This window comes from Dicentrarchus labrax, unplaced genomic scaffold (genome assembly GCF_905237075.1).
Source record: "Dicentrarchus labrax unplaced genomic scaffold, dlabrax2021, whole genome shotgun sequence".
NCBI classification, from domain to species: domain Eukaryota; kingdom Metazoa; phylum Chordata; class Actinopteri; family Moronidae; genus Dicentrarchus; species Dicentrarchus labrax.
In genome coordinates, this window is record NW_026136721.1 from 7,205,973 (window position 1) to 7,219,346 (window position 13,374).

At 42.5% G+C, this 13,374-nt stretch overlaps 2 protein-coding genes across 3 annotated transcripts in view; one reads left to right on the top strand and one right to left on the bottom strand.

Moving 5' to 3' along the window:
* The window catches only part of LOC127355362 (uncharacterized), a 126,389-nt gene that overhangs the window by 54,471 nt on the left and 58,544 nt on the right, over window positions 1–13,374 (bottom strand). The gene's annotated exons all lie outside the window — the stretch shown is intronic.
* LOC127355339 (zinc finger protein 358) lies at window positions 313–9,564 on the top strand. 2 transcript variants are annotated; one of them, XM_051386126.1, is made up of 4 exons: window positions 313–1,167; window positions 3,563–3,639; window positions 4,424–4,535; window positions 5,271–9,564. In XM_051386126.1, exons 1-4 carry the CDS (start codon window positions 891–893, stop codon window positions 6,335–6,337), a joined length of 1,533 nt encoding a protein of 510 aa, XP_051242086.1. In that variant the 5' UTR covers window positions 313–890; the 3' UTR covers window positions 6,338–9,564. The 2 variants fall into 2 exon arrangements, with proteins under 2 accessions (XP_051242086.1, XP_051242085.1); XM_051386125.1 differs by having other exon boundaries at window positions 314–1,167; window positions 4,421–4,535.

Here is a 13,374-nt window from a genome sequence, read left to right on the forward strand (position 1 = left end):
TTTGATAATGCACTGTAAAATGCACAATGTAGTTTACTTTAGCTCATAATAAACTATTTAAATGATTTATTTTAAATACGGGTCGTGCTCAGACCCAGGTTCAAAACTGGTCGGGCCTGATTTTTAGGTCCCGACCAAAAGCTCTAGTCTTAATACAAGTCTGGGGGTATCTTAGAAACCGAATCAACAGGATAACACCTGTACTACATTGTCATGGAGACTTTGAAACATCTGTAGGGAATTGGCAGTGTTTATACCAATAAACAGTATACGATGGAGGCCCATTCCCACTAATGTGACCGGGGGGGGGGGGGGGGGGGGTTCTGTAAGTCATTATATGAGACACTTTCTCTAAATATTTACTTACTAGCTCAAAATAATGAGAAACCTTGTGAATAGTTTGACTTTGAGATATTTTCTCATTAGAATGACTTACAGAATCCTCTCCATCACATGGGTCAGTGTTATTCCAGAACCAAAGGCAGCAGCAGGTTCACTGTTCCTCTGGATTATGTCCATTATGTTTCTGATCTGGGTTCCTGGTGTGTGACCCCTGTGAATGTTAAATCACTGTCTGGATCCACTTCATTGGAGAAGAGTACAGCCTGGAGCCAGCAGCCTCCTGTCTGTCTGTCTGTCTGTCTGTCTGTCTGTCTGTCTGCCTGTGGACTGATGCTGAACAACAAACTGACGTCATCAGGAGGCGACTCTCGCACCTCAAGGAGCCAAAACATTGTTGAGCACATCAGAGAGGGCAGACGGTGTGCGTTAGACACCTGGAGCTTGTTGCACAATCGGTGTGTGGATCCGCTCACGCCCGCGCGCCGCAGCAGCCGCAACCGTCCGCCGCGCGCATCTGTCCGCGCAGGAACCGACAGACAGACCTGGCGATGATGGCGGACTGTGTTGGCTTTCAAGCGCAAATCGCCTCGATTATAGAGATATTGGCCAATTCGGCGGTGGCGGAGATCTGCAAGCTGGTGGACGATGGCTACGCGGCGCTGCGCTCCCAGATGGAGCAGGAGCGGCAGAAGAGCGAGAAGGAGAACGACGTCCTGCGGCAGAAAGTGCGAGAAATGGACGTGAAGATGCGGAGCTACGAGAGGAAAATGAGGAGACGGAGTCAGCGGGAGGAAATGCACGCCGTTCATTTTAGGCCACCCGAAGGTAAACAGATGGAGGTGGCAGGAGGCAAGAGGCAGGGCTGCTGCGTGGCAGGAAACATCCTGACAGATCCACATACATCATACAGACAGACAGACTGACAGACTGTCAGACTGACTGTCAGTCATATGCTTATTGATGAGCTGATCGATATGACAGCAGACGGTAGCTTCAAGTGTCCACACTGCTCTAACTTCTGCAGCTCTGCTGTCACACACACACACACACACACACACACACACACACATACACCATTGTCCTCTAATGGCTCCTGCACTAATGTGGACCTCAACATCAAACAGGCACACATTATATCACGTGTCAGTGCATCATATGGCCTTAATCATGGTTACACTGGAGGGAAAGTTTGTCAGAGTTGTGTTCTTGGTGTGGAACAGACTGTATTTGTGTCAGTTCAACAAGAAGGCTGCATTCTAATGTTCCTCTGTATCTTACTACAGTGGGGCAGTTGAGCATAACAATTGTGTATTTTGCAAAGCAACACACTTGGCCTGGATGTAAGTTTATATGTTATAAAAAGATATGTGTATGTGCAAATTGGCTGCCAAATAGATGAAAAATATCCCTGAAAGTTGCAGAAAACAGGTTGTTGACTCTTGGTGATTGCCAAAGTGTGTCTGAACTGATCAGAGTCCAATATCAATACCAGTATTGAATATTCCTCCGATACTGCCTAAAATTGGGTATTGGGTATTAAAACGCAGGTTTTCATTGTCGACAAAACTGTATTATTATCTCGGAGTCTGAACACAGTGTGTAACACAGACTAGAGGTATAGTAGGTAGAGTTTCTTTGTGAGGTGAAACCAGGCTTTCTTCCGTTTCCTCCTTTCTGCCATGGCTCCTTGTTGCAACTATTCCAGCAGAGTAGACTCATGAGTTTGACGTCATTGTTTTGCAATGTGCAACTGTGAGAGAAACATGCTGGCATTGGTAAAAGGAACTGATAAGCTTGGAGGTCTACAATTCTGATGGATTGGACCATTTGGAACCTCGACTCCCACTGATCGGATATGAACCCTTGCTACTTCCCAGCCAGTGTCCCATTTGTCTTTGCTTTTTTCCCCAGGATAGCGAAGTCATGACCCGCCCTGTTCTGACTCTGACAAAGGGTTTCACCAAAGGCAGGCCATACAACAATGATAGCAATCATACAAGCTTAGTAGTACACGCTTGTTAAGAAATAATAATGTATATATAAATATATATTATAAACACACATAACAGATCTGTACTCGAATCTGGTATCGGGAAGGAAACAATGGGAACATCTTTAGATTAGAAATGTTTAACCTCAGAAAAACTTTAAAACCAGATAAAGGAGCATGGTCCCTTCCTTGACTTTGTGCTAGAATGACAATCAGCAAGATCTTCAGCTTTCTACTTGTCTTTTCATTAGCAGTACAACTGGCATTGCTGGAAAAGGTTGTGCGTCAACATAACTTTTTTTTGTTTGGGTATGTGCTTCAGCTTCATACTATATGTTTTATTTTTGCATTGGAATTCAGAACGGAGCAAAGGAGCTGATATTCCTCTGGTCTCTAACCTGTGACCAAGCTGACTTAGTTGAACGTATAAGGAAAGTAAAATCAGTCAGAATTGCTCACAGGATCCCAGAGACAAGCGAGCTAATCCATTGCGGCAAGGGGCCAGCTCCAGTCCCGACAATCAGCTCAGACTCGAAGACCTGTGAGTAGATGTTACAATGTGACCCAGAACTTTATCCAGAGATATCTCTGTTAGAGTAATGCACCGATAGAAAGCTGGAGATCTTGCCCGTCGTTACTCTAGCACGAAGACAAGGGTTTGACCTTGATGTGACCATGCTTCTTAAATGATCTTTTTGTGTTTTTCTCAGGTCAAAAGCTTTTAAATGCACACATTGTTGTAGATATATATCTATATTTTGTAGTGTGTTGCTTTTATTACCTGTTTTTTCCTTTTTAACTTATGTGAAGTGTCTTTGAGTTCCTAGAAAAGCGCTCTATAAATAAAATGTATTATTATTATTATTATTATTATTATTATTATTATTATTATAAGTACTTTTGGGGAACTTTAAGCCTTTGGTTCCCTTTTTGCTGCTGTACACTGATGCTTGTATGTATGTTAGTTTGTTGTGTTTTGTACTGTATAGTACTACATTCACTACATTTTCCTCCCAGTGACAGACTGCAAATCAGATGACATTTGTACATAAGAACAGAGCATTCAAGCTCAGGAAACAGATGGCACGATGTGACTGTCTGAGGAACCTACATAGGAGCTCATTCAGAAGCTAAGAAAGGATTTTTAAGACGGTTGTCGTGCTAAATTGGTAAGCCAAAATCCCATACCTTCAGAAGGCAGGAAAACCTCAGTATTCTGTTATTTTTCAGGACCTGACGACCATCAGCCTCTGGCACCGCCTCTTCCCACCTCCTCTGAAGACAAACCCTTCCATCACATTTCGAAGGTAAAGATAATCAGCAGAATGTTTTAGGCATTCGCAGCTATTTCAGGGCATCCCTTCTACCCTCTGAGCATGTAGACATGAGCGCAGATGACACATACTCACAGGTGACCTGGGAACTTAAACCTCTCTGGTGTAGTGTTTACTCAAGTAGACCAAACCGCTAAAACCACACCGACACACAGAACACACAGAGTTTACGAACGTGAATGTCATGTGACACCTCAACCTCAATTACGACAGGGAACTAGTGCTGCGTATCACGATACGAGGGTCACGATTCAATATATTGCGATACTGTAAGAAAGGTCTTATATTGCTCTTTTCTTTCAAATCTAATTTGAGCAAAACTGTCACAGTATAAAGAACACACCATCATATGCATAAAATCTGAGTCTTCTTTATGCAGCCAGAACAGCGAGATCTACATGGGATCTAACCCTAACCCTATTTATCAGTCCCTGTAACATCCAACATCATAGCCCTCTGTTTTATTTCCAACACTGCTATCTAGCAGTTGGGATCATGGACATATATAATGATGGATGTCATGATAGCTCCCTAATAGTGAAGCCAAAACATCTCAGTCGCCCCCTGGTGACTGACTTGGTGGATGAAAGGTTTTTGCATTGCCTCCTGCTGCTTTCCCCACAATCACGTATAGCACAATGTGTGGTGGAGGATTTCTAACTTTACACTCATGTCTGCTACAACGTTGAATTTCAGCTCGAATTTCAGTGTAATTAAAGAATACATCTTCCAACTGTCTTTCACTGTGTCACAGCAGGATGAAACCAAGGTGTTGCCACTGGTGAAGCAGGAGAAAGTGGAGAGAGACGACTGCAACCTGGACCTCAAGGTGGAGGTCAACATCAGGGCAGAGTGTGGCCTGTCTACTGGTGAGTGATGCATTGAGTGGTCCAGTGTGTAACATTTAGGAGGCAGAAATTGAATTTAATATTCATAGGTATGTTTTCATTGGTGTCACCTGAAAATATTTCATATGCCATGTTGAACCGCCATGTTTCTACAATAGCCCAGAACGGACAAACCAAACACTGGCTGTAGATAGGGCCATTTATGCTTTATCGCAAGTTGTGCGGCCACTGTAGTTCCTCCTATGCACTTGGAAGGATGAGCTATTCAAATGCTTGCAATCTGCAACTTCAGTGGTGATGTGAAGGCTTTACAGATTCAGTCTGAAACCTCCAGACCTGCCCGTCACATGTCTGATATTTAGGTGGTAAGCTTTTTAGCCCTTGAGGCTCACGTTAGTTAGCATACAACTGTTGATATCAAAAAAGTTCTCGCTGAAGAATACAAAAGCCGTGTTGACAACATATTCCCACTATCTCTCAGCCATATTTTATATATTTTTATTTCAAAAATGTAATTTAATTGAAGCAACTTTTTTGAGACAGCGAAAGCAGAATATCTTCTGATCTGACCTAAATTTGTCCCAGAGTCTGATTTATTTATAGTTTTGGATTTCACACTCTCCCTGTCAGTTCTCATCAGCACTCTCTGTCTGGCTGTGAAATCCAGCTGAGCAGAACAGTACAGCAGTAACGTTCTCTAAATGATTCTCTTTTCTTCTTCAACTGCACTCTTCCTGTTTCCCTGTGCCTCCTCAGCCCTGGAGCCCAGTGAGGAACCCCCCCCCAGTGACCTGGTCCTTGACACCAGTGTCACCAACATCACCTCTTCCGTCACCCAGCCCTCCTCCTCCCCCCCCACTGATGCCACAATGGACCTGACCTGCAGACCTCGAGCAAAACGTAAAGCTGCCAAGCCACTGGGCAACAGTTTACCAGTTGGCTGTGGGGGGGTCCAGGCCCCCGACGCCACTCGCAGGGACCTTGGAGGGAGCTTAGCAGACGGTGCTCTGAAGCCAGAGATCCAGACGGATGATACTATTACAGAAGATGAACTTCATCCCTCTCAGCTGTCAGCCCCCGTAGCCTCAGATGAACCCAGCCCTGACCGCCTCAACAGCCTGGGCCTGGACCTGGCCTGGATGCAGGAGAGGGTCAGCCATCTTGGCGCAGCATATGCAGTAGCACAGCTGGGTTTGGGGAACACAGAAACTGGCCACCCCTCTGCATCCTTCCCTTCACAGGGGGGAGGAGACAGTCTAGATGGTCCTCCAACAATGCTCTTCACAGGTGGTGCCCACGAAATGGCCGCTTTTGCTGCTTCCTTTGACATGGCAGCTGCTGCCGCCGCTGCAGCCGCCGTCGTGGCTGCACCGCCTCCACCGCCTCCTCCTCCCCCTCCTCCTCCCCCTCCCCCTACAGCTCCGTCTGCCACCACAACCAGCCAGAGGCGGCCTTACAGGAGCGGCGCCACCGCTGCTAAAGACCCTGTGGTGTGCGCCGTGTGCGGGCGTGTCTTCCCCAGCGCGGCCGCCTTGGAGCTGCACCAGCGAGTGCACACAGGGGAGAGACCATACACCTGCCCCCACTGTGGAAAGGGCTTTGCCCAGCCCAACAACCTGCGAGTCCACCTCCTTATCCACACTGGGGAGAGGCGTTATCGATGTACACTGTGTGGGAAGAGTTTCATTTCATCCAGCCACCTGAAGAGGCACCGCACAGTCCACACGCAGGAGAAGCCCTACAGCTGCTCACGCTGTGGACAGTCCTTCAGCCAAATGTGTAGCGTCCGCAGACACCGGCAGCAGTCCCAGTGTGGCCTGTAGACTGGAGGAGTGGACAGCGTCTCAAAGTGATCCTTGGACTCTGAAAGGGTGAATGATTGAAATCCCTGTATATGGGAATTCTAGCATCTTGTGTAAGCACGAAGAAATGAGAAGCAAGGCTGTATCCTGTGATATCATGGCACGTAGAGTTGATATTTGTCATAGATCATAGCAGTAATATGTGAATTCAGTTTTTTCCCCCAAAGCCCTCTCAACCTTTTCTTACTGCTTGTTTCAAACTGAGAGGATCACAGATTGGAGTGTAAAAGAGTGCCTGAGACAGTGTTGATAACACTGAATCTATCCGTTAGACGTTAAATTCTCTGGACTATCTGGTTTACACTAACACGTGGGGGCTGACCCAGGAGGAGGGGGTCATAGTTTATCTTACATCAATTTGGCTGATCATGATGGTATGCCACCAACATTGCAGTGTACCTGCACTGTCCACTGACCACCTGGTGGAACAGGATGAACACAACCATATTTTGAACACCTGCCAGCTCTATAGTTGACTTATAATAAAAGGGATTTACGTAATTCATCAGCTGATGAAGGCATACTATGCAGGATTTTCCCCAAAATCTATGTGTAGATTCGGCTGCATTGAAACGGCAAATGTGGCTCCCTCCCGCAGGGTTGTGCGAAGGTGTTGCTGTGTTTATTTATGCTTTAGAATGTAGCCGCTGTGAAAAAAAATCAGTAAATAACGTTTTATTCCCATGATTCACTGCTTTGTTCTTGCTAACTTGTTCCCTCTCCTCATTCATTCTCTATGTAGCTCGACCAAAGGTGCTCTCTCTAGCTCACTTGAGCCGGGGAGGAGGGGCCAACTTTGAATAGACAAATCCTGCTCAGTATGCCTTTAAGCACCTGTTCACAAAAATCTATTCTTGCCTTATCCTGTTGTGATTTCTAAAGCCAGTTTCACATTTACTTACTTTTATTGTTTGTTTTAGGACTGCTGGTTAGAGCTGCAACAATTAGTCGATTAATTGATTAGTTGTCAAATATTGAATTAATCACTAACTGTTTTGATTATCGATCAATCATTTTGAGTCTTTTTTTAACAACATTTTTTTATTTTTTTTTATTTCATGGACCAAACAACTAATGGATTAACTGAGAAAATGATGGACAGGTTAATCGATAATGAAAATAATCATTAGTTGCAGCCCTACTGCTGGCACCACAAGATTGAATCTCTCACACTGCAAATGTTGATATGAAAGGATGCAGAAACATCCTCAGTAGAGTTCTGATTGAATTGATGGGATTTAGGATTGTTGCAGACAGTAAGCTCACTGGACAACAAAGGTTTATGATACTTACACTCTTCACAAATCAAAACCACTTATATGATTTTTGAAGTGTAAATGCAGTCGCCAGAAGTAAAAAGCTAACATTAAGCTATAAAAAAGCTACACCACAGTAACATGACTTTAATGTCAATTTCCAACTCATAATTAAATCTTACAATTAAAATCTACAAGGTGGAGTAGATTCAACCAATCTCTGTGAATTCTGTGCAAACTTGCAATTTTGTCCAATCACCTCAACTTTTCCACCAATTTGAACAATCAGTTTTTAATGGATTATACAAAAAATAATTTTTGCAATTTTCACTTTCTCACATAATTTCAGTAAAAATAAATGCCTAAAAACATCGCAACATGCATCGCAAATAAAAAAAAAAAAAAAAAAGCACATTTAGCCACTTGTTAGCATCAGCCTTTTTTAAGATAAGTAAAAGCTTAAAATTCACAGGTGGGGTATCTACTGACGTAGTTTGTGTCATAAAACTAAACATGAAAATCTCTCAAGCTTGTGTTAACCACAGACATCATTTCAGTCATCTGACCAATAATAAGCTAACAAGCTAGCTACTTCTGCTTGCCTCTAGTCTTTGTGTTACGGTAAACTAGACTAACCACGTCCTGGACTTCTCTCTCGACCAGACGCTCAGAAATGATTTAATATCCATCTTCCTTTCTGACTATGGGTAAGACAACAAGACTCTTCCTTTAAAGCACTTTACATGTTCCCATAGCTATGTGTTAAGGCCATGGGCAAAATTTGGAGGCAGCACTGCCGATACACAGTTTTTTGTATTTATCTCATGTAGTCCTCCCTGTTACTCATATTGTAACAGTATCATTAATGAGTGGCCTTCTCCGGGCAGCCTGGTTTTGAAAGGTAAATGTTGGCACTTCTTGTAGTGCAGGCCTGCACTTTCTCATGTGTGATTGTGTTCACTGTTACATCTGTCAGTATATTTATTTACTACTCATTTCTCAATAATAGACGGGATGCTGTAACGTGTTGTCCAGAGCAGTGGTTCCCAACCTGGAGGTCGGGACCCCCATTAGGGGTCGTCAAAGCTTCATGAGGGGTCATAAGGTCTTCTTGATTTCAGGGGGTGCTAGAAAATGTAATAATATACACAGTAGGCCTCTGTATCTCAACATTCCATTCATTTCTGTGAAGAAAACTAAATGTTACTGTAATTTTTACAGTTTAGATTATACTGTAAAACCAGATAAGGTAATTTAACTCAAAAAGTAGTTGAAAGTGAATAAAATGTTATGAAAAACTAACTCCGTTTTGTAAACCTTCTTGATCAAGTGATTTAGTTATAGTAGGAGAGAATTGCATAAACAAATTCCTTAAGAGGAAATAATCTGCTCAAAATTCATCCAAATCCCTTATTTTACACAAACTTCTTACAGTTACTCAGTTCACTGTTTGGGTTCATTGTACAGTTTTGAATATAATGTCACTTAGTCAGTTTATTAAATGTAAACTTAAGGAAAAAGGTTGGGAACCACTGGTCCAGAGGGTTGACCTTTAGGTTTGTTTCCAAAATCAGAATTTTTATTTGTTTTTAGGTATGGTGCCCAACTGTCGCAGGCCTGCAATGTTTCAATCCCCCTTTGTCAACTTTTCACAGGTTGAAGCCTGAGATGTGGTAGTCTTTTTAATGTCAATCATTCTTTGTTCTCTGTTAAATATCAAAGAACAAAGGACTGTACAGAAGATGTAAAGTAAAAACATATACTGTATATCAGAGAGTCGTGTTTGTATGTGTAGGTGTTTGGATGTAATTGGCACTAGCTGTAGGTCGCACAGCTGAAACAAATATTTTGCCTTTTAGTATTCTTTCATGACATGTTCCGGTGTTTTAAAATGTGTGGGTATCATTAAACGTGTAAAAGGTTTGCAATGAACTCGGCCGTGCTGTGGGCATCTTTTGTGTGATGTGATCTCATATATAAAGGACTGGACCTCCTCTCTCATCTAGACTTTTCTGTTATGTTTTCAGATGTTCTAACTAAAATAGGTATGCAAGGAGAACCAGAGGGACGTAAGTCTATCCAACTTTACAGGAGAGCTAAAACAAAAAATGTCAATACTTTGTTTATTGAATTCAATCTTTAATATTAAAATTTAAAGAGCATTTGGATTGAACATGTGTTTAAAGTCCCCCTCCAGTCAAAAAGTAAAAGGAGCATTTGTCTTTTTAAGGATTTTAATATATGTTATATTTGGCAAGAAGCTCCCATCAGGTCTGCAGTGTCACTGCTGGGATCTGTCCTCTGAAGCTGTTCTAGTTAATCAATATCAGATTATGATATTGATTTACTTTGTCTTACTGAGACCTGGTTGTCCCAGGAGGAGTATGTTAGCCTAAATGAATCCACCCCCCCAGTCATATTAATTCTCACATTCCTCGAGGCACAGGCCGAGGAGGTGGAGTAGCAGCTATATATGATTCGAGCGTTTTAATGGACCCTAAACCTAAACTAAATTATAATTCATTTGAAAGCCTTGTTCTTAGTCTTTCTCACCCAAACTGGAAAACACTGCAGCCAGTTCTATTTGTTATAGTGTACCGCGCTCCTGGACCGTACTCTGATTTTATATCTGAATTCTCAAAGTTTAGTCCTTAAATCAGATAAAGTAATTATTGTAGGTGATTTTAATATTCATGTGGATGTTAACAATGACAGCCTTAGTAACGCATTTCTATCATTAATAGACTCAATTGGCTTCTGTCAGAGTGTAAATAAACCAACTCATTGTTTTAATCACACTCTCCAATCCAACTTTATTTGTTAAGCACTTTAAAAACAACCAAAGTTGACCAAAGTGCTGTACAGGAGAATAAATAAGACATCATAAATGTAAACAGTGATGGTGATGATGAAGACCACTGTGAGGAATATAGACAGTGATGGCGACAACACTGGAAAGTTCCCGTGGCAGATAACATGGATGAAGTCCGACGGCGACGAGCTCGATGTCCGGGCTGCAGACGCTCTTTCACACAGTCGTGCCCGGCGTTACACCACCTGTTGTTTATGAGCACGGACAGTCCCCCTCCTTCCTTCATGCCGGTCGCGGTGGTGTCCCTGTCGGCTCGAACCGTCTGGAAGCCGGGAATGGTGACGGTTGGAGTCCGGTATCTGCTCGTGTAGCCACGTTTGTAGGGTTTAAAGCTCCTCTTCTTCATCCTCCGTTTAACCCCCGCTCTGCAGCCTCGTCTCCTCCTCAGCTCCTCCGGTATGGAGGCTCTCTCTCCGGTCAGGATGCTCGGGTACCTCAGGGCGATCATCTGGTCGCGGGTGTAAACAATGCGACTCGCCGTCGCCATGGAGACCCGTGCAAACAAAAAATAAAAAAGTGCTCAAAAACGCCAAAAAAGTATTTAGGCGACGTGAACAAAGTAGTAAGAAAGTAAGAAAGTAAGAAAACAGTTAAAATAGCAAAAAAACACAACACACTGAAAACACACTAAAACTACAACAATGATAGGAGCTGCCACCACAGGCTGCTGCCACCATTCCATGGATGCATGGATGAATGCTGGACCTCGTTCTATCATATGGCGCCATTGATATTGGACATTTAATAGTCTTCCCACATAATCCTTTTCTATCTGACTATTATTTAATAACTTTTGAATTCCTATTATTAAATTATAAGCCACTAGGCAAAACTTCCTGCTGTAGGAAGTTTTACACCATGTCTATCTGACAGTGCTGTAGCTAAATTTAAGGAGGAGATTCCATCAGTGTTTAATTCAATGCCATGTCTGAATGTAGGGACATGAATGAGTGCAGAAAGAGAGAGGAAGAGAGGAGCTCAGTGCACCATGGGAAATCCCCCGATAGTCTAGGCCTATAGCAGCATAACTAAGGGATGGTTCAGGACTCACCTGATCCAGCCCTAACTATAAGCTTTATCAAAGAGGAATGTCTTAAGCCTACTCTTGAATGTGGTGAGGGTGTCTGCCTCCCGAACCACAACTGGAAGCTGGTTCCACAGGAGAGGAGCTTGGTAACTGAAGGCTCTGGCTCCTGTTCTACTTTTAGAGACTATAGGAACCACAAGTAGCCCTGCATTCAGAGGACGCAGTGTTCTAGTGGGGTAATAGGGTACTATGAGCTCTTTAAGATATGAAGGGGCCTGACCATGAAGAGCTTTATAGGTGAGGAGGAGGATTTTAAATTCAATTCTACATTTTATAGGGAGCCAATGCAGAGTAGCTAGTACAGGAGAGATGTGATCTCTTTTTCTAGTTCCTGTCAGTACTCGTGCTGCAGCGTTCTGAATTAATTGGAGCGTTTTAATGGACTTATTGGGGCAACCTGATAATAAAGAGTTGCAGTAATCCAGCCTAGAAGTAACAAATGCATGGATTAGTTTTTCTGCATCTGTCTGTGATAGGATGTGTCTAATTTTTGTAATATTACGTAAATGAAAGAAGGCAGTCCTAGAGGTCTGCTTTATGTGGGAGTTAAATGACTAATTCTGATCAAAGATAACTCCAAGATTCCTGACAGTGGTGCTAGAGGCCAAGGTAATGCCATCTAGAGTAACTATATCTTTAGACAGTGAGTCTCTAAGATTCTTGGGGCCAAGTACAAGAATTTCGTGTTTAACATCAGAAAATTGCAGCTCATCCAGGATTTAGTAATTTAGATAATTGATTAATTTCATCGGGCTTGATTGATAGATATAACTGCGTATCATCTGCATAACAGTGAGAGTTAATGGGGTGATTCCTAATAATTTTGCCTAAAGGGAGCATATATAAAGTAAATAGTATTGGTCCAAGTACAGAACCTTGTGGAACTCCATGACTAACTGTAGTATGTATTGAAGATTCATCGTTAACATGTACAAACTGCGAACGATCTGATAAATATGACTTAAACCAACTTAGTGCGGTTCCTTTAATGCCAATTTGATGCTCAAGTCTCTCTAAACGAATATTATGGTCAATGGTGTCAAAAGCAGCACTAAGATCTAATAATACAAGTACAGAGACAAGTCCATTGTCTGAAGCAATCAAAAGGTCATTATTAACTTCAACCAGAGCTGTCTCTGTGCTGTGATGAACTCTAAATCCTGACTGAAAATCCTCAAATAAACTATTGTTATGTTAAAAGTCACACAACTCTTTGGCGACTACTTTCTCCAGAATCTTAGAGAGGAAGGGGAGGTTAGAGATCGGCCTATAGTTGGCTCAAACCCCTGGGTCAAGAGTGGGCCTTTTAAGAAGGGGTTTAATTACAGCTACTTTAAAAGGACTGTGGTACATATCCTGATAATAAAGAAAGATTAATCATATCCAGTAAAGAAGTGCCAATTAAGGGTACGACTTCTTTAAGCAGCCTAGTTGGGATGGGGTCCAACAGACAGGTTGATGGCTTCGATGTAGAAATTATTGAAGTTAACTGATGAAGATCGATAGCAGAAAAACAGTCTAAATATATATCTGAGTTTACATTAGTTAAAGTTCCTAAACTTGGAAAGCCACTGATAACTGTTGATGGCAGTTGGTGACTAATTTTCTCTCTAATAGTAATAATTTTATAATAAAAGAAGCTCATAAAGTCGTTGTTACTTAAGGTTATGGGGATATGTGGCTCAATAGAGCTGTGACTCTCTGTCAGCCTGGCTACAGTGCTGAAGAGGAACCTAGGGTTATTCTTATTTTCTTCTATTAGTGCTGAGTAATAGGCTCCTCT